The sequence below is a fragment of the Podarcis liolepis genome (assembly GCF_965112155.1).
Source record: "Podarcis liolepis genome assembly, chromosome: 14".
NCBI lineage: Eukaryota > Metazoa > Chordata > Lepidosauria > Squamata > Lacertidae > Podarcis > Podarcis liolepis.
Genome location: NC_139569.1, coordinates 47,223,662 through 47,249,308, shown reverse-complemented (window position 1 = coordinate 47,249,308; position 25,647 = coordinate 47,223,662). Strand labels below are relative to the sequence as shown.

The following is a 25,647-nucleotide window of genomic DNA, read 5'->3' as shown; positions in this document are numbered from 1 at the left end:
CAGGAAAGTGAGGTGTAAGAGGAGGGGTGAGTGAGGCGACCATAATCTCCGAGATGTTCAGTCAAGTCCAGGGGTGATATTCTGCCTCAACTGTCAAACAGATAACCATCTCAATCACAATGCCTACCCGTCCCATAGTGGGATGAAGCCCAGAAAAGGCAAAAGGAGGTATTTGACTTGACTCAGGGACCAGGGAACTATAAATGTTTTCCTTTGTACTCTGATGGAGTATATTTGAGTGACAGGGCCATGCCTGGATCTCAGGTTCTACCTGAGACCACAACTTTTTCTGTGACATATCTATGATGTCTTGATGATGCTTCTGGAAATGTATTCTGGCAAACTTTGGGAAACTTTAAAATACTGATGCAACCATTGTTCAGGGCTTCTCTCTGCTTCTATGTGGTAGTTTGAAGTATTGTCGCAACAATAAAGATCAGGCCCACTGGCTGCTGTTTTGCTTCTATCTCCTGGCTGAAGTCTCTTGCTTGTGACCCCCAACCTGAACCTATGGAAGCAAAGGTTAGGCAATTGTGGGGCTGCTCCAAGGACTGCCTTATACAAAATCGACCCATAAGAGGAAGATACAAGCAGGGTTGGGAGCCTCAGATCTGCAAAAGCACACATACAAAATCCCTAAGGGTGGTGTAGTAAATCCCACCCCCACCCCCAAAAAGAGGACTGAGCTTGTTCAGCAGCCAGGGAATTACTGACTGAATGCTGAATGCTGCAGGCACCTGGTGAAAACAATGCAAAAAGAGGGGTGCTTGGAGCTGCGCAGAGGAGCAACGTCTTCTCCCAGCCTCCTATATATATATATATATATATATATATATATATATATATATATATAAAGATTTCGTCGTTTACAAAAATAAATGCTTTGTCTCTTTTTTCAAGATCGGTTTCTTTTGTTGCATGCAGTATTAGGTTAGGACCATTAGGTGTTGCATGCAGTATTAGGTTAGGACCACTGGCCTAGCTAGGGATGATGGGAGTTGTAGTCCCAAAACATCTGGAGTGCCGAGTTTGCCTATGCCTGCCTTTAACCGTTATGCTACATCTCACAAATAAATGAGGACGCCTTCCTTGAAATAAGAAACAAATGGCAACTCTAGCAGAGTCCTAATGTGAGAAGTGTACTCCATACACAAAGGTTTCTTCTTTTAATTCCTATTTCACCATCATAAAATTCCTGCATGGACAAAACTCCCCTGCAGGAATTAAGATGCAGTTGATACGTAAAAGTTCCATGTGGTAATTGCATCTCTCAGTTTTTCAATCTGTATACCCCTGTGCAATGGCTGTTTTTGGTGGTGGAGCAACAGCAGACATTGGAGAGCGCAAATTGGAAAGCTGCGTATAACAGGCTTTTGCACAAAATGCTGAACATCACAGATGGCTTGGATAAAGGATGGGGAGCCTGTGGCTTTCCAGATATTCTGGGACTCCAACTCCCATCAGCTCCAGTAAGCATGCATTCAGGGATGATGGGAGTTGTAGTCCCAACATCTATTTGGTGTGCTGGAGGGAAAGAGGAATGGTGAGTGGGGTGGAGTTCTGCTTCTATTCTTCCAAGAATGGAATATTCTTCTATTCTTCTAAGTCTGTGTGGGGTTTTGTGTGAGGACCCCCTTTTTTGCGTAAGCAAACACACAACAGGCAACGTGCCCTAGATAAGCACCACGAGGATGGCGCATGCAGGCCTCACAGGTAGAGAGAGGGGCAAGGCGGCGTCGCGCCACGGCTCCCCGCTCCACTGAGCCGAGGCCCGGCCGCGGGGGGCGAAGTCCGAGCTCTCCCGCTCCCCGCCGGCCGCCGAGCACAAAGTTCCCCGACCAAACAGAGGGCGGCGAGAAGCGGCCGGCTGCTGAGGAGGCGAAGCGGCTGCAGCGGCGGCGGCATTTGGAGGCGCGTCACCTCAGGGGACAGCGAAGCGCGCGGCGATGGCGGCTCCCGACGGCGCGAACCTGTCGGTGGTGGTGCACAAGGCCGGCGACTTGCGCCTGGTACGGCCCCGCTGGACTTTAACGTGCCGTTTTCCCTCAGGGAGAAGCGGCCTCGGGTGGGGCGGGGGCGCGCGGGCGTTGCATGGCGGCCTCCAACTCGGGGAGGGGGGCGGCTGGTCGCGGTTTCCTTTTGCCCGGGGCTGCAGCCTCAGCCGCCTTCATGCATGCACGTTGCAAAAAGGCCGGGCCTTTCGGCTTTGCTCGGTTTTTCCTTTCGAGCCGTGCCGGCGTGTGTGGCCCCGGTGTCGCCCGGCTGCAAACTTGCCCCCAGCTCGCCCTTGAAGCGAGAGCGGTGCAGCCGTGGCCTTATTTAAACGCAGCGTTTCCCTCAAATGTCTCTGGGTAGTGTAGTTTGCGCGTCCCGGAGTTGCAATGGCCTTGCGAGCCTTCACGAACTACAATGCCCAGAATGCTTTGAGAAAGGACTGTGCGCGCTTACCAGGGAGTAAGCCCCGTTGAGCACAGCGAGGCTGACATTCGAGTAAACAGGTGCATGCTTGCAGCATCAGGAAGCAATCCTGCCCTTGGGAGGCCCCTTGAATTCAGCAGAACGTTTTATTTCTGAGTCAGCATGAGTAGGATAGGGCTTTTAAAAAGTACTCAAATGTAGGATTATTGGTCTGTTTGTATTGTCTCCTATTGATGGCAGCAGCTCTCCTTGTCTTTCCCACTGCTTCCTTGAGGTTTCACCAGGGACTATTTCCATTCAGAACATGTGCTTGTAGTGCCGAGTGACAGCTTCTCCTAGAGAATAACCCAATCTAATGCTGTGGGTCTTACTTCTGAATAAATGTGCATAGAATTGGGCATTCCATGCCACTTGCAAAAATGGAGCATTTACTCATAAGTGAGTCCTGTGCTGTTTAGTGGCATTTGATCCCAGGTACCGTATTTTTCGCCCTATAGGACGCACCAGACGATAAGATGCACCTAGTTTGGGGGGGAGGAAACAAGAAGAAAAAATTCTGAACCCCAGAAGCCAGAACAGCAAGAGGGATCTGGCTTCTAGGATATCCTCTTGCTGTTCTGGCTTCGGGGACAGCCTTTGAAGCCTCCGCAGAGCAGCGGGGTGAAGGCACCCTGCTACCCTGCAGAGGCTTTGCGCAGCTAACCCCAAGCTAGAACAGCGAGACGGAGCGCTGCGCAGTGCTTCGTCTCCCTGTTTTCGCTTTGGGCTTAGCCTGCATTCGCTCCATAAGACACACATTTTCCCTTACTTTTTATAAGGGAAAAAGTGCATCTTATAGAGTGAAAAATACGGTAAGTGTGCTTAGGATAATATAGCTGCAAAAACTCCTTTGCAATTCAGGGCGAGGGAGTTCCTTGATGCATGACAGATTAATGGGCCCACTGCATAGACACTCTGCCTTTACCCAGCTTGTGAACACTGATTTTTTTCTCTCTTTATGGGTACACAGCATGTGCTCATGAGTTACATAGTATGACCCAAACCTTAATAGCTCCAGTGTATGACACATGAGGCCACCATCTTGCTGAAGCTAAGCAGGTCTGGGTCCAGTGAGTGCCTGGGAACCACATGGATCTCACCTTGGGTTCCAAGTTGGGAGCATACAAATGCATGCAGATAAATAAATCTTGTGCAGTTGATCAACTTGGGATGGAACATGAGCACCTAGCTGGATCCAAATGAAGGTCAATTTGGTTCAGAATCCTTCACCCCATAGAAGCTGACTAGATGACTCTGGGAAGCCATGAACAGGGAATGAAGGCAGTTGCCACCAACCACTCTTGCTCTATGGGTATGTCCACATCCATTGCATTCTCACAGCTCATTCTTGACGCTACGTACATACATTAGCCACAATTCATAGCGATCCTGTAGTTTCTTGACAAATACTTTTGTTTTATGTGTTTTTTTTCTTCTTAAACCTTCTACAGTCCAACTAGAAAACTTAAGCTGCATTCACTTTGTATTTGTGCACATTTGAGACAAGTCATTGCACATGCGCAAATGAGCATGCATGCACATGTGACAGCTTTATGAATGGGCAGTCCAAGAGTGGGTGGGTTGCTGGGGCAGGGAAACAAAAAAGGTCATGCGCGTTGGGTAAATACATCCCTGACCCCTCTCTGATGTGTTCAGAACTGTGCGAATGTGGCTTGAAACATAGCAGGTGGGGAATGACCTTGCTGTGTTTTAAGCCACTGCTGTGAAGTATCCTAAGCTGCTGTACTGTTCTTTTCTCATTTCCCGTGTGCTGCTTTCCTTGCGAGAGCTTTGGCTGCTACTGTGGAATTTTAATAAACCTTAACCTCTCTGATGTCTTGAATTCTGATAAGAAAGGAAGATTTACCACTGGAGTTTAGTCACAAGGCTGATAGTGAACTATTAGCATTTTCTCCGTAGTTATGGAATGTTGCTTTCCTCACAACAGATAGGTAATGATGAGCTTATGCACCATACATTTAAAGCATATGTTGTCCCCCAAAGCATCCTGGGAACTTTAGTTTACCCCTCAGGATTCTTTGGGAGAAGCCATGTGCATAACAACGATGGTTGGATGTGACCTATTTGCAGTAAGGGCGCCATCTTGGTGTGGGCAAATGTTTCTGGTTTCTTAATGCTAGGATCACATTTTTTTAAGAGCAGGCTAAAATCAGATGATTAGCTATTTGGGTGGTAAAGGGACCCCTGACCATTAGGTCCAGTCGTGGCCGACTCTGGGGTTGTGGCGCTCATCTTGCTTTATTGGCCAAGGGAGCCGGCATACAGCTTCCGGGTCATGTGGCCAGCATGTCTAAGCTGCTTCTGGCGAATCAGAGCAGCACACAGAAACACCGTTTACCTTCCCGCCGGAGTGGTACCTATTTATCTACTTGCACTTTGATGTGCTTTCGAACTGCTAGGTGGGCAGGAGCTGGGACCGAGCAACGGGAGCTCACCCCATCATGGGGATTCGAACCGCCGACCTTCTGATCGGCAAGACCTAGGCTCTGTGGTTGAACTCACAGCGCCACCCGCGTCCCATTTGGGTGGTAGCTCTAGCAAAAAGAACTTTTTGCTGTACAGTGGAACTTCCTCCCCCTCTCCCCTCCCCATGTGACCTCTCATTCTGTTCTAAAGGTTCATTTAACCCCCACTCCCACCCCCGAGCTTATTTACAGGGTGCGCGGGGAGATGAGTAGGCAGGGAGATTCCACCATGTAGCTAAAAGTCCTTGTGCCAGCAGAATTGTTAAGTTGGAAGCCACCAGTTGAGATTTTGTCATCCTGGACATGTATCCCTCACCCACAACCAATATTATGTTTGCTCACTGGCTAAACATTAAAGATTTACTTGCATGCTCCACTGCATTCCTACAGCAGTTTTAGGTATTTCATCACACTTTCCTTTTACTTATTACTCACTTTTCTTTAAATGGTGAAGACTGAGTTTGCAGTCCTATGGAACTCTTGTTTAGTCGTTTAGTCGTGTCCGACTCTTCGTGACCCCCTGGACCAGAGCACGCCAGGCACTCCTGTCTTCCACTGCCTCCTGCAGTTTGGTCAAACTCATGTTCGTAGCTTCGAGAACACTGTCCAACCATCTCGTCCTATGGAACTCACTGGGGCTTAATTCTGAATTGACATACATAGGATTGCCCCGTGAGTGTACTTTCTCTGAAGCTTTTCAATTTGAACATTGCATGTAGAATGTTCAAAAAGCTTGTTGCAATGAGGGCAGAAGGCAATCCTACTTGAGTCTTCATTGAAAGTGCTAAATTTTTGAACATTTCTTCTCAGAATTAAAGTGGTGCAGAATCAGAATTGACTTGGAAGGAAACATACAAACTTTCTGCTCATATTTAAGAACTTTACCATTTTTTGCCTAGTGGAAAGAGGAGTTTTTATAGGTTTCGTTCTGATATATTGACGTATCTTATTTCCCTGTGTAAAAATTATTGGGAAGCAACTAGGCAAAATCTTACATCAGGCTAGGAAGATTAAGGTTGCACTCCGAATTAACCCATTAATCCTAACTTAATAGTTTTTTTTAAAAAATAATCAGTTGAACTTGGTAGGATTTAATTCTGATTAGATTCAAGCTGGTGCCATGTAATAAGTTCATCCTCTTTGGATTCATTAGCACTACCCAGTCAATTCATCTAAGTTGTGTGCAAGCACAGTCCTTGTAGACATAGCTTCACAGCAATTGGAAGAAGTTGCTCATATTTCGACCCACAAGTGGCTCAAATACCTCTGTTTGCTTTATTCCCAGTTTTCTACCTCTGAATAGTGTTCTTCCAGTATAAGCCAAGCACTGTTGGCCTTTAGGATGGTGAGAAATTTGCTATAGTAGGCCACCTGAACCAGCCTTCAATATAATCCTAGACCTAGAGGAAGCAACAGAAAGTTTTCAAAAAGCTGAATGTTGTCTCCTTTGTTTCCTTGCAGGAAAACCGGCCAGTACCTGAACCAGGTCCCAACGGTAGGTCTGTTTAGGCTAGCTGTCATTCAGCTTGTGATTTTTTTTAACAAAATGTATTTTATACCTCTTGTCAGATGAATCATCACTATGTTGGTGCAAAATAAAGCCAGGCTCCTTGAGTATTCAGATTAAATCTTCAACCTCCGCTGAAGGCTAATTTATTGCCTTAGCAATACAGCTGGTTCAGTGAAAGGCATAATGGTAACCATTTCAATTCTTAATTACTGTGTTTTTTGCTCTATAAGACTCACTTTTTCCCTCCTAAAAAGTAAGGGGAAATGTGTGTGCGTCTTATGGAGCGAATGCAGGCTGCGCAGCTATCCCAGAAGGCAGAACAGCAAGAGGGATTGCTGCTTTCACTGCGCAGCAATCCCTCTTGCTGTTCTGGCTTCTGAGATTCAGAATATTTTTTTTCTTGTTTTCCTCCTCCAAAAACTAGGTGCGTCTTGTGGTCTGGTGCATCTTATAAAGTAACTCTTCAAGGCATAAACAGTCATAATATCCAGGGGAAATGTGTCCTCGTCCCGGTGCCAATTTTGTAAGTTCTTCTTTCTCTACGTGAAAGATGGAGCTCTCAGAAGCTTGCAGTAGATATCTCTGGCTAGGAGGAGAAAGCACCTTGCGATTTCTGCAGCCAAAGAACCAGCTGTTGTATCTTTCACATGTCTCCATTTCACATATTCTGCTGCTTGTGCATTGGAATGAAGGTTCACCTGCTGCAGGGGTTAGTTAAAGTAAATGTAAAGGGACCCCTGACCATTAGGTCCAGTCGTGGCCGACTCTGGGGTTGCGGCGCTCATCTCGCTTTACTGGCCGAGGGAGCCGGCGTACAGCTTCCGGGTCATGTGGCAAGCATGACTAAGCTGCTTCTGGCAAACCAGAGCAGCGCACGGAAACGCCATTTACCTTCCCACCAGAGCGGTACCTATTTATCTACTTGCACTTTGTTGTGCTTTTGAACTGCTAGGTTGGCAGGAGCAGGGACCGTCACGGGGATTCGAACCGCCGACTTTCTGATTGGCAAGTCCTAGGCTCTGTGGTTTAACCCACAGCACCACCCACGTCCCTGCAGGGGTTAGTTAGATGCTGCCATTTCTGTACTGTCTCATGCGGGGGGTGGAATGAGTGGCCTGAGTTATATATATGTTTATGTATGTTTGCTATGGCTGTCCATGTGTTTAGCGCACAAATCAAGGGAATGTTTTATGAAAGGCCAAAGGTCCTATTCAGAATTACTTGAGTTGACGGAGAAATCCTTGCCTTTGGTTACTCACTAATATGAGGTTCAAGAGTGAAGGGTCATTTGGCTGAGAGCCAAGCAGGAACAGGCATGACATAGCAGGCAGCGGAAGGCAAGAAGAGCAGTGTCAGTGGCAGAAAATTAGATTCATAGATGCATAGAATTGTAGAGTTGGAAGAGACCTTGAGAATCATCTAGTCCAACTCCCTGCAATACAGCTGTCCCATACGGGGATCGAACCTGCAACATTGGCACCATCAGCACCACATTCTAACAAATTGAACAAGATGGTTGATGGAAGTAGCCAGACTACAAATAGGATTGACACCTGTCTAGAGTGAAGTGGGTCCTAATTTTTAAGATGGAGGATGATGAAAGGGAGACCCCGGTCTAAACCCCTCCGAATGCATCAGCACAGAGGCCTCTAGTGGCTTACGCAGGTGTGAACCAATGAGGTCTGTGCGGTGCAAGCGTTAGGCGATTATGAGCAAGTGCAGCTCTTGCAGCAGATGGACTTTGCTCTTTGCCTCTGCTCTCTTTTGTTAGCCTTCCTCACACCTCTGCTCAGCAGTGCTACTGCATTTAACAGAAGCTGTTTTCTTACAGTTCTCAAACAATGCAGCCAAAGTATCAGGCAAACGAAAATCCAGAAAGTCAGCATAGAAAGGGGAGTCGTGGATTCATGTGTTTTGAGTTGGTAATACAGATATGCTGGGTTGCTTCCTATGACTTCATGCCTAAGTCTCAAGAAAAGCTAGTGAAATGTTCTCATATTTCTCTCCTTTTGCTTATGTTGATTCACCGCCAGCTCAACTCAAGGGAGGGAGTACAAATCATTAACCCATTGTTGTATGGAAATTAAGGACCTCTCCTCCCAGCGTTGAAGCCCTGTGCATTTGGCTCACCGTAGGTGCACACAAGACCCAAATAATGGCCCAGAGGTGAATTCCAATTAACTTCTCAAGTAAATTTGATTCTGAAATTTCTGTTCAATGTACAAGTAATTCAGCAAAACATGTACATCTCTGAAATGCAGTGAGATTTGCAGATAAACCAGAGACTTTTTGGTTCCTGAAATTCGTTCTGATTGTCCAGATACAATATCACTGATAGAATTCCAAAGGATGTGTTGTTACTGTATGAAAATAGGCAAAATCCAAGGATCCCCAGGCATTCAGCAGACATGGAGATGTCGGGCACCATCCTGGTGTCCAGTCAACTTCATTTGGTCACAAGTGACTAATAGCCACTTAAAATGTGCCTGGTGAATTTTGCATTCTGCTCATTGGACAACTCAGCACTTCTGAAGAAATAAGTGTGCATGCACACGAAAGCTCATACCAAGAACTAACTTAGTTGGTCTTTAAGGTGCTACTGGAAGGAATTTTTTTTATTTTGACTCCAGAAAATGGTAACTCTTAACCACTCGTAACAGATACAAAATAGCAAGCAGGTAGATTGATGGGCATACATGAATCAGCAGGTAATGTGAGATGGAAAACAGGTAATCTAGGCAACGGCTGTCAACTGGCCATGACTCAAACCTGCCTGCACTAGATATTACATCTTTGAAACATTCTAGGAGCCTTCTGGCAAGAAACCAGAAAAGAAATGTCAATATTCCAGACATTTCCACTTAGAAAATAACTAGAAACACAAATATTGAAAAGCCAAGTGATTTCCAAGCCGTCCACTGTTTTCTTGATATTGGTGTATTTGCATTGCAGACAAGAGATTTTCCCTGAGGAGATTTCACTCTCTGATTTGTCTCTTCTCTCCCAGAGGTGCTTTTGAAGATGCATTCTGTAGGGATTTGTGGCTCTGATGTCCATTATTGGACACATGGACGAATTGGGGATTTTGTTGTGAAGAACCCCATAGTGCTGGGCCATGAGGCTTCAGGAACAGTTGTCAAAGTGGGATCCGCAGTGACCAAATTAAAGACAGGTGAGCAGGGGCCTTCATTTATTCATTCATTTTTATTTTATTTAAACATGTACAGTGGTACCTCGCAAGACGAAAAACGCGCAAGACGAAAGAGTTTTCCGTTTTTTGAGTCGTTCCGCAAGACAAATTTCCCTATGGGCTTGCTTCACAAGACGAAACGTCTTGCGAGTTCTTGCGAGTTTGTTTCCTTTTTCTTAAAGCCGCTAAGCCGTTAATAGCCGCTAAGCCGCTAATAGCCGTGCTTCGCAAGATGAAAAAACCGTAAGACGAAGAGACTCGCGGAACAGATTAATTTCGTCTTGCGAGAAGAAGAGAAGAGAAGAAGAAGAGTTTGGATTTGATATCCCGCCTTTCACTCCCCTTCAGGAGTCTCAAAGCGGCTAACATTCTCCTTTCCCTTCCTCCCCCACAACAAACACTCTGTGAGGTGAGTGGGGCTGAGAGACTTCAGAGAAGTGTGACTGGCCCAAGGTCACCCAGCAGCTGCAGGTGGAGGAGCGGAGACACGAACCCGGTTTCCCAGATTACGTGACTACCGCTCTTAACCACTACACCACACTGGCTCTGTATACCACTGTATACCGCACTTCCTCCACAAAGCACCTTATAATCTCATGTAAAAAGCAACTCCACCAGACCGTGTTGTACAAGAATACAAAGTACAGTACAGCCAAACAATAAAAAAGCATAAAAAGTGGAGAACAGAATATAAAACATATTCCATAAATTTAAAAAAACAGTATTAAGACATAAAAAGCAACAAGCATTTAAAACTTCAGAAATAAAACCGGTGAATTTAGGGAGACTAGAGAGATAGGGAAAAAATGGAACGTTGGAAGCACGACTAGGTTGGGCCTTCACTTCTAATGGAAAAGAATTCCAGAGGAATGGTGCCACAGCACTACAAGCACATGACCAAATCCCAGCATGCAATGTGGTGCTTGTGGCACCATAAACAGACCTTCATCCACAGATCAAAGTGGCCATGGTGATTACATACCTCCTTTTGATGGCTGTTGAGATCTCTAGGATATATTAATGTCTTTTGTGGGGTGTATGTGGTGTTAGGTGAGAGGTAGGACCTCTGGTGGGGGACATGTCATACTCCTCCTGGGGTCATTTGTCCACCTTTGGTCCCCACCCTGCACTCAGCTCTCACCTGTGGCTCCTGGAAGCTGTCAGCATGCAACAGCGGCCACACCCAGGAAACGGCTTTGATTGGCCAGTTGAACCAGGTGAGGGTAGTTGATGGGTCTCAGACCTTCAGTGAGTTAGGGACTTTCCCTGCATGCGAAAACAGGCTCTGTCAGATTGAGCAGACGAGGCCAATAGTGGGTCCAATGGTCAAGATGGCGGTTTCTGCACATGCTGTAGAGGGAAGTAAGGGGCAGGTGAGGCTTATCAACCTGGGAAGGTAGCCCATTTAGGAGAAGGAAAGTTCTGATCCTAAACTTTTGTGTTTGGATGAAATGTCAGAAATCCTCAAAGGAAACTCTTTGTCAGACATCCGCCTCCTGAGTTTGGAACTGATGGAAACCTGATTTGAATGTTTTAATATTACAATGGAGAACATATAGCCCTCCAGATGTTGATGAACTACAGCTCTCATCTACCTTGACCATTGGCCACGTTCACCAATGCAAGTTGGAGTCCAACAACATCTGGAGCATGATCGATTCCCCATCCGTGTGCTCACTTAAAATCTCACTGACTTGTACCATGTACTCACTAGGTGACCTTAAGCATTCGATTATTATCTAAGCCACATCACCTGAAATATAAAGGTACAGTGGTACCTCTGGTTTCGAACACCTCTGCTTACGAATTCTTCAGGTTACGAGCTCCGCTAACCCGGAAGTAGCTGCTCCTGGTTGTGAACTTTGCCCCAGGATGTGAACGGAAATCATGCGTCAGAGGTGCGCTCGCAGCAGGAGGCCCCATTAGCTAAAGCGCACCTCAGGATAAGAACTGTTTCAGCTTAAGAACGGACCTCTGGAATGAATTAAATTCATAACCAGAGGCACAGGGGCTATTGGAAGTTTTACTGAGATAATATGTGTGAAAATGGCTTGGAGTTCACCTACGGATGCTAGGATGTTAAGCTGCATTGTCTGAAAATGTGATTTCCTAGTATGTTTTGATATATTTTGTGCTATAATAATAATAATCATCATCATCATCATCATCTATTAGTTATACCCCGCCCCGCTGGGCTTCCCCAGCCACTCTGGGCGGCTTCCAAAAAAATATTTAAATACTCTAAAACATCAAACATTAAAAGCTTCCCTAAACAGGGCTGCCTTCAGATGTCTTCTAAAAGTCTGGTAGTTGTTGTTCTCTTTGACATCTGGTGGGAGGGCATTCCACAGGGAGGGTGCCACTACCAAGAAGGCTCTCTGCCTGGCTCCCTGTAACTTGGCTTCTCGCAGTGAGGGAACCGCCAGAAGGCCCTTGGCGCTGGACCTCAGTGTCCGGGTAGAACGATGGGGGTGGAGACGCTCCTTCAGATATACTGGACCAAGGCCGTTGCAGTCTGATCTCTGATTCCAAGACACAGGTCACCTCTTTACATGACAATTAGTCCAGTCTCTTATCTTGTTGCATCCTTGATGTGTCCCAGGTGACCGAGTGGCTATTGAGCCTGGAGTTCCCCGAGAAACAGATGAATTCTGCAAAACTGGCCGATACAACCTGTCTCCAAGCATCTTCTTCTGTGCAACTCCTCCTGATGATGGGAACCTGTGCCGCTATTACAAGCACGATGCAAACTTTTGCTACAAGTTAGTTGCAAATACCTGTTATGGGAACACATGCTAGCCAAAGGGATTTTCTCCACTGAGTGTGGTTTTGCGCAAATTGTTATTGTTGATCTTGAAGTCCAGAAGTCTGCTGGTCCGGAAGTCTTGATCTTGCATATCTAGACTATACAATACCATGACTGGGGTGACAAATAAAATGGGAAACAGTATCTTAACCTAACAAGTGAATAGGGAAAATTGAGTGTGATTTTTGCAGGTGCTTTCTTGTTTTTAGTTCTAATTCAGGTGATATTTAAGAATTCCTATCAGCTTTTATGGCCTCTCTCATTGATATCTGACAGATCATTCTTTTAAATGTTGCACTTTAGACTTGAAGCAACTCAACAAGACCATTGTACGCCATTACTAATTATGGTGGGCACTGTGTGTTTTGGGATTATGCAGAGAATCCCATTTATATAAATGCTGAAAATACAGTGTTCTCACAAATATACTTTTTTGGGGGGTGGCGGCTTTCTGTTCCCCTTTCTTTGCCAAGGGTCTTCAGTCATAGATACACATTTTTGTATTAGTTCAGTTATGTCTTCTAAATATTTATCATGAGTTCTAGAGTAAAGGAATCCCAAAATATGGTACTATGCTAATCTTACTCAGGCCCCATCTGTACTATACATTTAAAGCAGTATCGTGCTACTTTAAACAGTCATGGCTTCCCCCAAAGTAGTTTCTTAAGGGTGCTGAAAACCATTAGGAGACCCCTGTGCCCCTCTCAGGGCGGCAGTTCCCAGAGCCTCTAACAGCTGGTAATGAATGGGAGGATAATGGATCCTTACCCAACGGCTTCTCACCTCCTTCCTCAGAAAAAACAAAGCTTTAGCCAGTGTTGAAGGGACCAAAAAAACCCCAACAACTCTGCCCTCCTTAGATGAGTAGACTAACTTGTGAATTTCAAGGCCCACTGGTCAACCTGGGAGGTCACAAGCAATGCGTTTGTCAAAATTCGCAGTAAGGAATTTTGCTCTTTCTTTAGACACTTAACAGCTATGCTTCAGCAGCTCTAAGGTTAATCGGCCAAATCCAAGTTATTATAGGATGACATTTCAAGGCAGAGGTGGGAACTTTGACCGGGTCTAAATGGACTTGGGAGGATATTTGTTATTCTGGAATCTGCCTCTCTACTGGTGTTTCTGATTCAGTAGATCAGTGGTTCCCAGTTAGCCAAGTACTGCTGACTGCCTGTTTTCGAAAAGCCAAGCTGTGTGCTAGTATGAAAGGTACCTTCTAGGAGCGACCCACCTGCTCACTTTTCCCATGTGGCCCCAAGGCCACTGCAAGAGGGGCTGCAGCCATGGCAGGAGAGATAGCAGCCCCCATCTACCAAAGGTGACTGAGCTGAGCAGCCCTTCCCCCAGATCCTGACACCAGGCTCCTGCCCTTCCCTGCCATGGGATGCTTAAGACACTTTACAGGGGGGCCACCAACCCCCTGGGTGGGTTATGCAGACCCACCGGGGTCCACGGACCATCAGTTGCGAACCACTACGGTAGATCATAACATTCTTCCATTACCATTCTGATTTTTGTGTGTGACATGTTTCTTGTCTTGTCTTGCTGCAGACTTCCAGACAATGTGACCTATGAGGAAGGTGCCCTCATCGAACCTCTTTCTGTGGGAATCCACGCCTGCCGAAGAGCCGGAGTGACTCTGGGAAGCAAGGTCTTAATTTGTGGTGCTGGTACGGAATACCCTGTTTTGCTGTTTTTCCAAGCTAAGTAGCCATCTCCGAGTCCAGTGGGCAGTGCATAATGTTCACATGGGGATATGTAGGACTTGCCGATCAGAAGGTTGGCGGTTTGAATCCCCGCGACGGGGTGAGCTCCCGTTGCTCGGTCCCTGCTCCTGCCAACCTAGCAGTTTGAAAGCACATCAAAGTGCAAGTAGATAAATAGGTACTGCTCTGGTGGGAAGGTAAACGGTGTTTCCGTGCGCTGCTCTGGTTTGCCAGAAGCAGCTTAGTCATGCTGGCCACGTGACCCAGAAGATGTACGCAGGCTCCCTCAGCCAATAAAGCAAGATGAGTGCCGCAACCCCAGAGTCGGTCATGACTGGACCTAATGGTCAGGGGTCCCTTTACCTTTACCTTTACCTTTACCCTTGGGCTGGTCCAGAGAATCCAGCTGGTGATTATTTTAAAGGTAAAGGGACCCCTGACAGTTAAGTCCAGTCGAAAACAACTCTGAGGTTGCAGCGCCCATCTCACTTTACTGGCCAAGGGAGCTGGCGTTTGTCCGCAGACAGTTTTTCCGGGGCTCACTGGGTACCTAACACTACTGTATATTTGTCCCTAGACAAAGAACTTTTTATTCTCCCAGGCCTTTTAAACTATTTCAGCTGCTGTATTATTGCTGCTTTATGCACTTATTCTTAACATAAAGGTAAAGGGACCCCTGACCATTAGGTCCAGTCATGGCTGACTCTGGGGTTGTGGTGCTCATCTCGCTTTATTGGTCAAGGGAGCCGGCATACAACTTCCAGGTCATGTGGCCAGCATGACTAAGCCGCTTCTGGCGAACCAGAGCAACGCACGGAAACGCCGTTTACCTTCCTGCCAGAGCGGTACCTATTTATCTACTTGCACTTTGACACGCTTTCAAACTGTTAGGTTGGCAGGAGCAGGGACCAAGCAACGGGAGCTCACCCCGTGGCGGGGATTCGAACTGCTGACCTTCTGATCGGCATGTCCTAGGCTCTGTGGTTTAACCCACAGCACCACCCATTCTTAACATGTTAGAATTAAAAGCAGTAAAACCAAATACCATCCTCAAAGATCCCTTCCTACAATAAAAAAAATAACATAACCGTATCCAGCAGTTTGAACAATTCCAGCAGCACGAGGTAAACAAAGAACTGAACTAGTGACAGCCTTAAGTGAAGGAATTTTAAAAGAGCCAGGTCTTCACCAACTACCTGAAGCAATATAGAGATGAGGCCTCATAGATTCACATGGCAAGGCATTCCACAACAGAAAAGGCCCTACCCTTGGATTGTGCTTTAAAATTATATTCCATTTTTCTTGTTTTGCTAATGGCTGAGCCCATGATTTCTTTGCTTGCTAACCCCAACTACCACAACCCCCTTGCCCAAGCCACCCACGTTTGCTCCTCACCAAAGCCACCTCAAGGACCTCAGCAAACCTCCATTTGCTGGCCAGGGCTACCCGCCCACCTGAGTCCCTTCTCTTCATCCCCCAGTGCTGTTGCAATGGCCCAGTTTGTTGTCATGTTGCAGTTTGCAGCGCCTCCTATTGGCAGTCACACAAACAGCAGCGTGACAACATCCTTAGGGAAATATGTACAGTGGTGCCTCGCAAGACGAAAAGAATCCGTTCTGTGGTTCTCTTCGTCTAGCGGTTTTTTCGTCTTGCGAAGCAAGCCCATTGACGGATTAGCGGATTAGCACTATTAGCGCTATTAGCGGCTTTTAGCGGCTTATCTGCTGATCGGATCAGCTGATAAGCGGCTTAGCGGCTTAGAAAAAGGGGGGAAAGGGAAAAAAACCCGCAGGAACTCGCAAGGCATTGTCGTCTTGCAAAGCAAGCCCATAGGAAATTCGTTTTGCGAAGCACCTCCAAAACGGAAAACCCTTTCGTCTAGCGGGTTTTCCGTCTTGCGAGGCATTCGTCTTGCGGGGCACCACTGTATTAGGAAAGATCTTCATCTTGTAAACCAACCTGGAAACAAATGTCAAAGGGTAGTAGAACACTTCCTTATTTTTCCTTTTGCTCATCTTCCAGGACCCATTGGACTTGTGACTTTGCTTATTGCTAAGGCAATGGGGGCTGCACAAGTGGTGATAACAGGTAAGTTAGATTTTCCAACTCTTTGACACCTTGTGCCGTAATGACACTCACTCTGGTCCCCTGGGTTTACATGGCGTTAAGTACTAGGGTTGTCAAAGCAAGTGCCAGGAAAAGATGAAGTGCAATGTGCTTAACTGCCCCTTGACAGTTAGGCCCAGTTCTCAGAGACTGTGGAAAAAGCAAAAGTGTTTGATTAAAACTTTGGTGTTATCTCAATATTTTCTATTCGTGCATATCACCAGTATCAGGCAAGCCAGTGGCCAGTCTCATCTACACATGAAGAGTCAAACTCCCAGAATAATAATTTACAAACTATGACCAGTTAGCAGCAATTAGCATTTTTCAGGAAAAATGCAAAATGCAATTAGCATTTTTCAGGATTCCTGCAGATTATTCTTGCAGAATCCCTTGGTGTTCTTGGTTTCATGAGGAGAGAGCAGGAAGCTCAGAAATACGATACGATATCTTTATTGTCATTGTCCCATGCAGAACAATGAAATGGAAGTTCACTGATTTGAAGTCTTGGTTGAAGCCTCAACTACAAGAAGTCTTGTGGTTCTTTAAAAAAGGTCGACCGTTGGTGGGAAAGGGGTTCTGGATTAGGTGGGCCTATTCCCTGACTGAGGAGGGTTGTTCTTGTCATCTTTGTATGATGCATTGAATATTATCCAAAGCTGGCAAATATATTAACCCATGTGGGGTGGGGGATGAAAATGCAGCTAGGGTCAAAATACCTTGTAAAGCAAAAGGTGAGATGATGTTTCAGTACAAAGCTCAAATATGCACAAGATAAGAACAATTTATCAGCAGATTTGATTCTGTACTGTGGGTTTTGTTAATAATTGCTTAACCCAAAGGATAAGGAACAGGGAGAATAAGAAGCCGCAGCCACATTTCACATTGCATACGTCCAAGTTACATATGCAGTCCTCTCTCTCGCTTCACCCACTTCCAAGATTCACCCAGCTTCAAAAACCAAAGGCTTATTTCAGAAACCCAGAATACAGACCTACAATTCTCAGCACCCTTAACAAATTATAGTTCCCAGTTCCTTTTGGGGAAGGCATGTGCTTTAAAGGGACGCGGGTGGCGCTGTGGGTTAAACCACTGTGCCGCTTGGGCTTGCCGATCAAAAGGTCGGCAGTTCGAATCCCCGCCACAGGGTGAGCTCCCGTTGTTCGGTCCCTGCTCCTGCCAACCTAGCAGTTCAAAAGCACGCCAAAGTGCAAGCAGGAAGGTAAACGCTGTTTCCGTGCGCTGCTCTGGTTTTGCCAGAAGCAGCTTAGTCATGCTGGTCACATGACCCGGAAAAACTGTCTGCGGAAGCGGACAAATGCCAGTTCCCTCGGCCTGTAAAGCGAGATGAGTGCCGCAACCCCAGAGTCGTTCGTGACTGGACTTAATGGTCAGGGGTCCCTTTACCTATGTGCTTTAAATGTATGGTGCTTTAAACGTATGTGCTTTAAATCCACAGTTACCCGCATGCTGCTCTGATGCTATCCTTGCCATTGTTTTTGTTATTTGTCTTCCCAACCCCCCTGTAGATTTATCAGCTCCCCGCCTTGCAAAGGCTAAGGAAATTGGGGCTGATTTCGCAGTTCAGATAAAGAGTGAGAGCCCAGAGGAGGTGGCCCACCTGGTGGAACAAGCGCTTGGTTGCATGCCTGACATCACGGTGGAATGCACCGGAGCCCAGGCCGCTATCCAGACGGGAATATATGTGAGTCTCTCTTAGCTCACCGGCATTAATTTTTCCTTGCAATGTGGAGATTATTGCTGTTGGAGGAAATGAGAGAAAACACACATGGAAATTATCCTTTTTATACTGATACGGAACGGAAGGGGGGGGGCTCCTTTCCCCCTTCCTTCTAGGAACATCCGAGGCCCCGCTTATTCCTATGGCCCCGCTTTAGCCAATCACAGCCATGCATTCGTCCTGCAGAAGCTAGCTCAGGGAGCTCCTGCACGCCTCATTTCACCCCTGACAAGCTGCTGACGAAACCAGGGACCTCCTGTTACAATGTATCCATTCTGTTTCTGCTTTTGCCCTATAGTACAGAATGGGTTTGAAATCATTGAAATCTTTAGAAATTGATATAAAATCAACCGTAACTCCGATTTCTTCGCTCTCAGTGCCATTCAACTCAGTTCCCCGTGGACGCCATGATGCTATCCCTACTTCCATAATCCCCGAAGCGGCAGGTCACGTACGCAGGAACTTCTTAATTCGCCAAACCTTCCCTCTAGGCAATATTAGGTGGCAGACGATGCATATCTCTGACCCATTGTCTTGCCACCACCGGTACTCAATAAATGTGTATCTATGTATATTTCCCGCTCCGCATATCCCCCCTCCCTCATCCGAAAATGCTAATTAATGTAATCCCACCTTTTCATAATGTATTCATGACGTATAAAGTATATTCATGATGTAACTTGTGAAACCCAACCTTCCCATAATGTATTCGTGACGTTTCATGCACTGTATTCTGGGATATGGAGGGAAATTTCAAAAGTTCATGTCACCCCTTTCTCTGGGTTCAATCTCGCCTTGAACCTGTTGCGCAATAAACTTGGATCTTCTGCAGTTTGCTCCTGCGTCCGGCTGAGCTCATTTTCTTCCGCAGGGACCCACGGACTTAGTCCGATGAGCTGGGTGGCAGAGTAACCCCGCACCCAGATTTTAGCCGTAACAATGCTGAGAGATCTTTATAACAGCATCTGACAAATGTATTGTCTGTGAAGAAGCTGCCTGTTGTGATAGAAGAAGAAGAAGAAGAAGAGTTTGGATTTGATATCCCGCCTTTCACTCCCCTTCAGGAGTCTCAAAGCGGCTAACATTCTCCTTTCCCTTCCTCCCCCACAACAAACACTCTGTGAGGGGAGTGGGGCTGAGAGACTTCAGAGAAGTGTGACTGGCCCAAGGTCACCCAGCAGCTGCATGTGGAGGAGCGGAGACGCGAACCCGGTTTCCCAGATTACGTGACTACCGCTCTTAACCACTACACCACACTGGCTCTAATTTCGAGGTCTTAGATATATGGTAATGTTCATAATCGCACATACATAGATCAGCACAGGAAGACCGACCTGAAGCCATTTTGATTCCTAAACTGAGCAAATGTTTTCTCTGCGAGGTCAAAGTAGGAAAGCCTCCCCATTGTCTTTTCCTTCACAAATCCTGTCTTAAGGGTATGTCTGTGTTTGAATAGGGTGTAAGCCTGTGACCTGGCCCAGGAACTAAGTATTTATCGTTACAAAAGACTGGCGGGCTCCCCAGGCAATCCAATCAAGTAACCTGCCAGACAGGAGATAAACAAGGACAGGAGAAAAACAACATTCAAATTTCTTTCACCAGAAATTTAATGATTTTCACCCCACAATCAACCTTACAATGAATCAATCTATGCAAGAAATACATTTTTTGGACACTACTATAAAAATACAGGATGGGCGCATAGACACCACCTTATACCGCAAACCAACTGACCGACAAACATATCTACATGCCTCCAGCTACCATCCCAAACATACCAAACAGTCCATTGTATACAGCCAGGCACTACGTTACAGCCGCATCTGCTCCAACTCTACAGACAGAGACTCTCACCTAAGAGATCTACAGCAAACCTTCTCAGAACTAAAATACCCAGCAGATGAAGTTAAACAACAGATCAACAGAGCCAGACTGATACCCAGAGAGAACTTGCTGCAAGACAGACCCAAAAAAGAAAATAACAGAACACCTCTAGTCATCACATACAGCTCCCAAGTTAAAACAGTACAACGCATCATCAGAGATCTACAACCTCTCCTGGACAATGACAGCTCTCTTTCTCAAGCTCTGGGAGGAAGACCTTTCATTGCCTACAGACAGCCACCCAATCTTAAACAACTCCTAACCAACAATAATACTACAACCAGACTTAACACAGACACTGGCACCAGAGCCTGCAATAAACCCAGATGCCAACTTTGCTGCCACATACACCCGGACAACACCATTACTGGCCCCAACAACATCACACATACCATCTCAGGACTATTTAATTGCTCATCGTCTAACATTGTGTATGCCATCAAATGCCAACAGTGTCCTTCAGCTCTCTATATTGGACAAACAGGCCAAACCTTACGCCAAAGAATAAACGGACATAAATCTGACATCAAGAATCACAAAACAGAGAAACCAGTAGGAGAACACTTCAATCTCCCAGGACATTCTATACAAGATCTCAAAGTAGCTGTTTTACTACAAAGGAATTTCAGAAACAGACTGGAAAGAGAAGCTGCTGAATTACAACTCATTACCAAACTTAAAACAATGGAAAAACCTGGGCTGAACAAAGACATTGGATTCTTATCTCACTATACATAACTAAACCATTTCTCACCTCCTCACCCCTTGCCTTCTCCTGTAAGACCTATTACAGTTGTTAAGAGTCGTCAACAGGCCCTCCCAGCTATCTGCCTATCTCCCATTCCCACCACCCTTCTGAGTAACACCCCTCCCCACCTTCTCACTATATAGAAGGATCTGGCAACTTCTGTTTCAGTGTATCTGAAGAAGTGTGCATGCACACGAAAGCTCATACCAAGAACTAACTTAGTTGGTCTTTAAGGTGCTACTGGAAGGAAATTTTTTATTTTGACTATGGCAGACCAACACGGCTACCTATCTACTATTCAAATTTCTGTTTAGACTGCCTTTTCTGTGATGTAGGTATGATGTATCTGAGGGGTGGTCTTAGGTTACACCCCTTCTGTGATGTATGTATGATGTTTCTCGGGGTGGTCTTGATCTACAGGGTGGCAATTTCAAAAGTCTTTATAAGGCCTTGCGGGCCATTTTTCTGGGTTCCTCCTCCTCTCCTGCGGGTGAGGGGAGCACCCTGTTGCAACAGATCAATAGCTGCTTTGCTTCTCAATATTCTCTGGTTGGCCTCTGTTATTCTCTTCTACTAATAGGGAACCTATGTAAGGACTCTATATGGGCTCTTGGATACCCCATAAGGGAAAAGGGCAATTTTTGGTTTACAGCACTGTCAATTAAGAACTTCAAAAAGGGCCCTTCTCCAGGGGACCCCAACCTCCTGAGGTTAGGTGAGATTTTTGCATGCATTGTCTGCTGCTGTTTCTCTTACAAGCTAGTTTGCATCGACGAAGCTGCCCTAAGATCCTCACCTCGGACTTTGTCCCAGTTTGCAAGGCTAGAAAGAGTTCTCCCCAAGTAGACGCAAAGAGTCCTCTCATGTCATCCTTGATTGGAGATGCGCATTTATTTTGTATCTCTCCTTTTGTCTTCAGGCAACACGTTCTGGAGGGACTCTGGTTTTGGTGGGGCTAGGACCTGAGATGGTCACGTTGCCCATTGTGAATGCTGCTGTGAGGGAAGTGGACATCCGAGGGGTATTTCGATACTGCAATACGTGAGTATTTTCTAGAGATACAGATGGTGGTTTTTTTAACTGATGCAAGGAGGAAAAAGGGAATGCCTCATTCCCCCCCCCCCCCAATTTTATTTATTTATTTTGGTTAAGTAAGTGGTACAGCAAAACAACAACAACAACAAAGAAAGGAAAAAAGATTGAAAACAATCCAAAAACACTGAAAGCAAATATTACATACTTATTATATAATACTCCACCCACCCACCCACAGCTTCCCTCCGCCACAATTCAACTTCTTTGAATCTCTATTTCCACCTTTATCTTTGCCTTCTCCAAATGTATCATTCTTTGTTTTTCTTTTATCTCTTCTCTTTTCCAAATTATAGATATACTTTACATTTTTATTCTAGGCATAGTAGCATATCTTTCTTAGAACAATATATTTATAATCTTCAAAACATTTCCATTCCTTTTTTAAATTTGCCTCGTTTGTAAAAGATAGATTTTGACACAGAGCCTCACATAAGGATGAATATGTAGCACATAAACTGCTTTGCAGAATATTTAAGCAGTGTCAGTGCGAGTTCAGATAGGGCTAGCCAGTGAAATCTGTATAAGAGATTTAGAGCCACCCTTATCCCTCCAGTGAGCAACAGAGGGCCAAGGCGTTGGACATTTGTAAAAGAGTCTCCTGGTTGTTGTTGTTATTTAAACAGCCACTGGGGAAAGTGCTTGAATTTTGATAAGGAGCGCATGCAAGGGAAGGAGAGTCTTAACCATTTCCCTTTGTGCTGTTTCCCCATTTGTAAGTTATTTAACAGCTACACATGAGATAGGCTTGCATATCTCCAGTGTCTCACTAAACATTTGGCCCAGAGTGCTGGGAAAGAAGAAAATGAGGGTCTTATCCACAGCACAGTGTTAAAACTGGGTGTAGTTTTATAGTTTGCAGATGGGCTTGGAGTCTGGGGCCTCCCAGAACTTGCTAAACTACAGCTTCCATCATCCCTCCCCATTGGCCCTGCTGGCTGGGAACGACAGAGTCCAGCAGGATTTAGGGGGTCATGGCTTCCCCACCCCTGGTTTATAGCTGTCACAAATCTGTGATGAGGAGCATGCATTCTATTGGAATGTCTTTATATTTGGAAAACTGTAATTTAAAAAAATGATCTAAAGAAGCATAGGGAAGAAGAAATTGCTACGTGTTTTATTTTTATTACAGTGGTACCTCAGGTTAAGTACTTAATTCGTTCTGGAGGTCCGTTCTTAACCTGAAACTGTTCTTAACCTGAAGCACCACTTTAGCTAATGGGGCCTCCTGCTGCTGCCACGCCGCCGGAGCACGGTTTCTGTTCTCATCCTGAAGCAAAGTTCTTAACCCAAGATACTATTTTGGGTTAGCGGAGTCTGTGACCCTCTGACATTAAGATGTCTCCATAGAAATCAAACTATGTTCCTACTTTACATTTTGGAAAGTTGTCCGTTGGCTGTGCATTCCAACACCTCTTTAGATGCAGTCACCAAATTCTGCATGATGGTTCCTGAGATCAAGGAGGAGGTTTTCATCTCTGATTGGATACAACTGAACACCATTCTGAATCAAGATGGCTGGCTAAGCCTTTGAATACTGCATTGTCTTTTTTGGTCTCTTAGAATTCCTGAGCAGAACTTTCTTATAGCAGTTTTCGTAGAATGAATAAAATTAAAACAAGTAAACCATCGAGGCAACAGGGAATTCAATGGCATGGCATGTTTAGCTGGTCCTAGTGCTTGACTCTACCAGCTGCTGTCTTCCTGTCCTCCTATCTCTCCATTTGTGTCGAAAGAGGCTACTTGAAACTTGGTGCTTTTGCAAATACCTTCCTTCTCTTTTCTTGCAGGTGGCCTATGGCAATTGCTATGCTTGCGTCAAAAAAAGTGAACGTCCAACCACTGGTGACACATCGCTTTCCTTTGGAAAAAGCTATGGAGGCTTTTGAGGCCACCAAGAAGGGGCTTGGGATAAAAATTATGCTGAAGTGCGATCCCAGCAACCAGAATCCTTGAAAAAAAACCAGAATGCAACACTCTGCTGCCCTGCCAATGAGGGTAGTTTGCTTCTAAAGGACACTCAGAGCCTTGAAACTGCATCACCTAGGAAACAAATTTCAGTGAAATTATAAACCTTATGCTCTCTTACCTAGAAAAGTTAGCGCCATTTGATGAAATGCTGAAATCAGTAGGAGGAATTTGATTATAGGTGTTAGAGCTGAAACACACAGAGCAGGCAGTTCAGCTTTTGCTGGGCAGTTCTGTTTTGGACTGCCTGTGTGAGTTCCCCAGATAACAAACTCCCTGGATAAACAAAACTGTTATATCCAGGAGGAAGGTTCTAGCCTAACCACCTAGCTTTGTATTTCTGGGGAGCTGTTTCATATGGCAGAACACTCAACTATGCATTACCCACCTGTCGTCTGAAATAGTTCAGCCCAGTAAGAGCTGTACCACGTCACTGCTCTGATTATATGTTTCTGCTATCGGATAACATTATGGACTTGTTCCTCTCATATTCTCCCCCCTCTCACCCACAACTAATGCAGATTTCACATCCACTTATATTCATTTCCTAAGCAGTCAGAACTTCTTTTTGATAAACATATGTAGATCCTAAGAACCTAAGAAGAGCCCTAGTCCAGAATCTTATTTTCCATAATGACCAGTCAGGTGCCTATAGGAAGCCCAGTAGGAAGTTGGTCACTGAGGACAGTAGACAGGGAACTCCTGCTATTGTTCCCCAGAGACTGGAATTTGGAGCCATCCTGCCTCAGACCCTGTGGCCCATTCATCAACACACACACACCAGTTGGTTCCTTGCATATTTCTTTTACTTAGATGTGGGCTTTTGAGCTGCTTTCTCTGTAACAAATGCCTGTGATGAGTGAAGGAGATAGAGTTGGGGGCATTTGGAAGTTTGACTAGCAAAGTTACATTCCATTCCACAGATATTTCATTTCTGGACGAAGGCTACCCCCAAATGTGACGATTTCAGTAACAGAGGAAGTACTTCTCCATTACGCAATTGTATGTGCCCTATGCTTGAAAACTTCTGCAATTCCAACCTAGATGGCTATCTCTTGGCGTACCTAGGGATGGATAAATCTATCGGTTTCAGTTTCTAGTTTTCCCAGTCCTTAAGTTCAGATTACTACATATCTCCATCACTTTGTGATATCTTTGGAAGCCCTTGTGGACATTGGTCAGCACTTAAGTGCACATTTCTCTTAATATACACATTTTTGCAAGCAATTTACCCTAATATTATTTTCACCTGTTGTTTTCACTGATATATGCATTTTGTGCACATTTTTTTTTTATGGGAAAACTGCATTGCAAAATTCAGATAATAGAATTTTGAAGGATAGATGCACCATTTTGGGAAGTGTGAATTGGGCAGATAACCAAATTTCTAGGAGCATCTCAGGGACTTCAACCATTTATTGCCACTAGGAAACAAAAGCAGGGGATGTTTGGCGCTTTGCCTGTGCACAGATGCCCTGTGCAAACATATCTCTCGTGTTCAAATATTCTGCATTGGAAACCTGCAGGGATTACCTAAGCCCTTGCTTTTCCACAAGTGCTGTAATGAGAGCCACTTCCTCATTGTATCAAAGGCTTGAAAGGCATGTCGACATGCTTCAGCAAGCAGCCAGATTAAAGGCTAGACTGTAATTCTGAAGTGTGAAGTGGCCACATACTTAACTGACAACCCAAGATCCTGTGCCTTCAGCAAGGGCCTAGGGCAGAAACCACTAATTATATATTTCATTCGCTGGGGTCATGATACACTGAGTCTGTCTTCCACTAGGCTGCCTCTGTTCACAGACATACCTTGAGCTATCAAAAGGAAATGCAAATAGGCAGAGTCTGTTGGAAGGGACTGGAGAAACCACTCTGACTGCTTTGAATTTTTAGGAAATGTTATTTAGTTTTAAAACTCGAGAGTAACTTGGAAATAAAGTAGCTGTACCGAGCAGA

General features: G+C 45.4%; 1 protein-coding gene across 3 annotated transcripts; it reads left to right on the top strand.

The window, feature by feature from the left end:
- The first annotated feature begins 1,694 nt into the window (after window positions 1–1,694).
- On the top strand, window positions 1,695–25,647 carry SORD (sorbitol dehydrogenase). 3 transcript variants are annotated; one of them, XM_083475967.1, is made up of 10 exons: window positions 1,710–2,009; window positions 6,405–6,438; window positions 8,487–8,619; window positions 9,461–9,625; window positions 12,246–12,405; window positions 14,001–14,119; window positions 16,178–16,243; window positions 17,788–17,963; window positions 21,551–21,672; window positions 23,514–25,647. In XM_083475967.1, the coding sequence occupies exons 4-10, from the start codon at window positions 9,475–9,477 to the stop codon at window positions 23,677–23,679; spliced, it is 960 nt and encodes a 319-aa protein (XP_083332093.1). In that variant the 5' UTR covers window positions 1,710–2,009; window positions 6,405–6,438; window positions 8,487–8,619; window positions 9,461–9,474; the 3' UTR covers window positions 23,680–25,647. The 3 variants fall into 3 exon arrangements, with proteins under 3 accessions (XP_083332092.1, XP_083332093.1, XP_083332094.1); XM_083475966.1 differs by lacking the exon at window positions 8,487–8,619 and having other exon boundaries at window positions 1,695–2,009; XM_083475968.1 differs by lacking the exons at window positions 1,710–2,009; window positions 8,487–8,619 and adding an exon at window positions 2,446–2,892.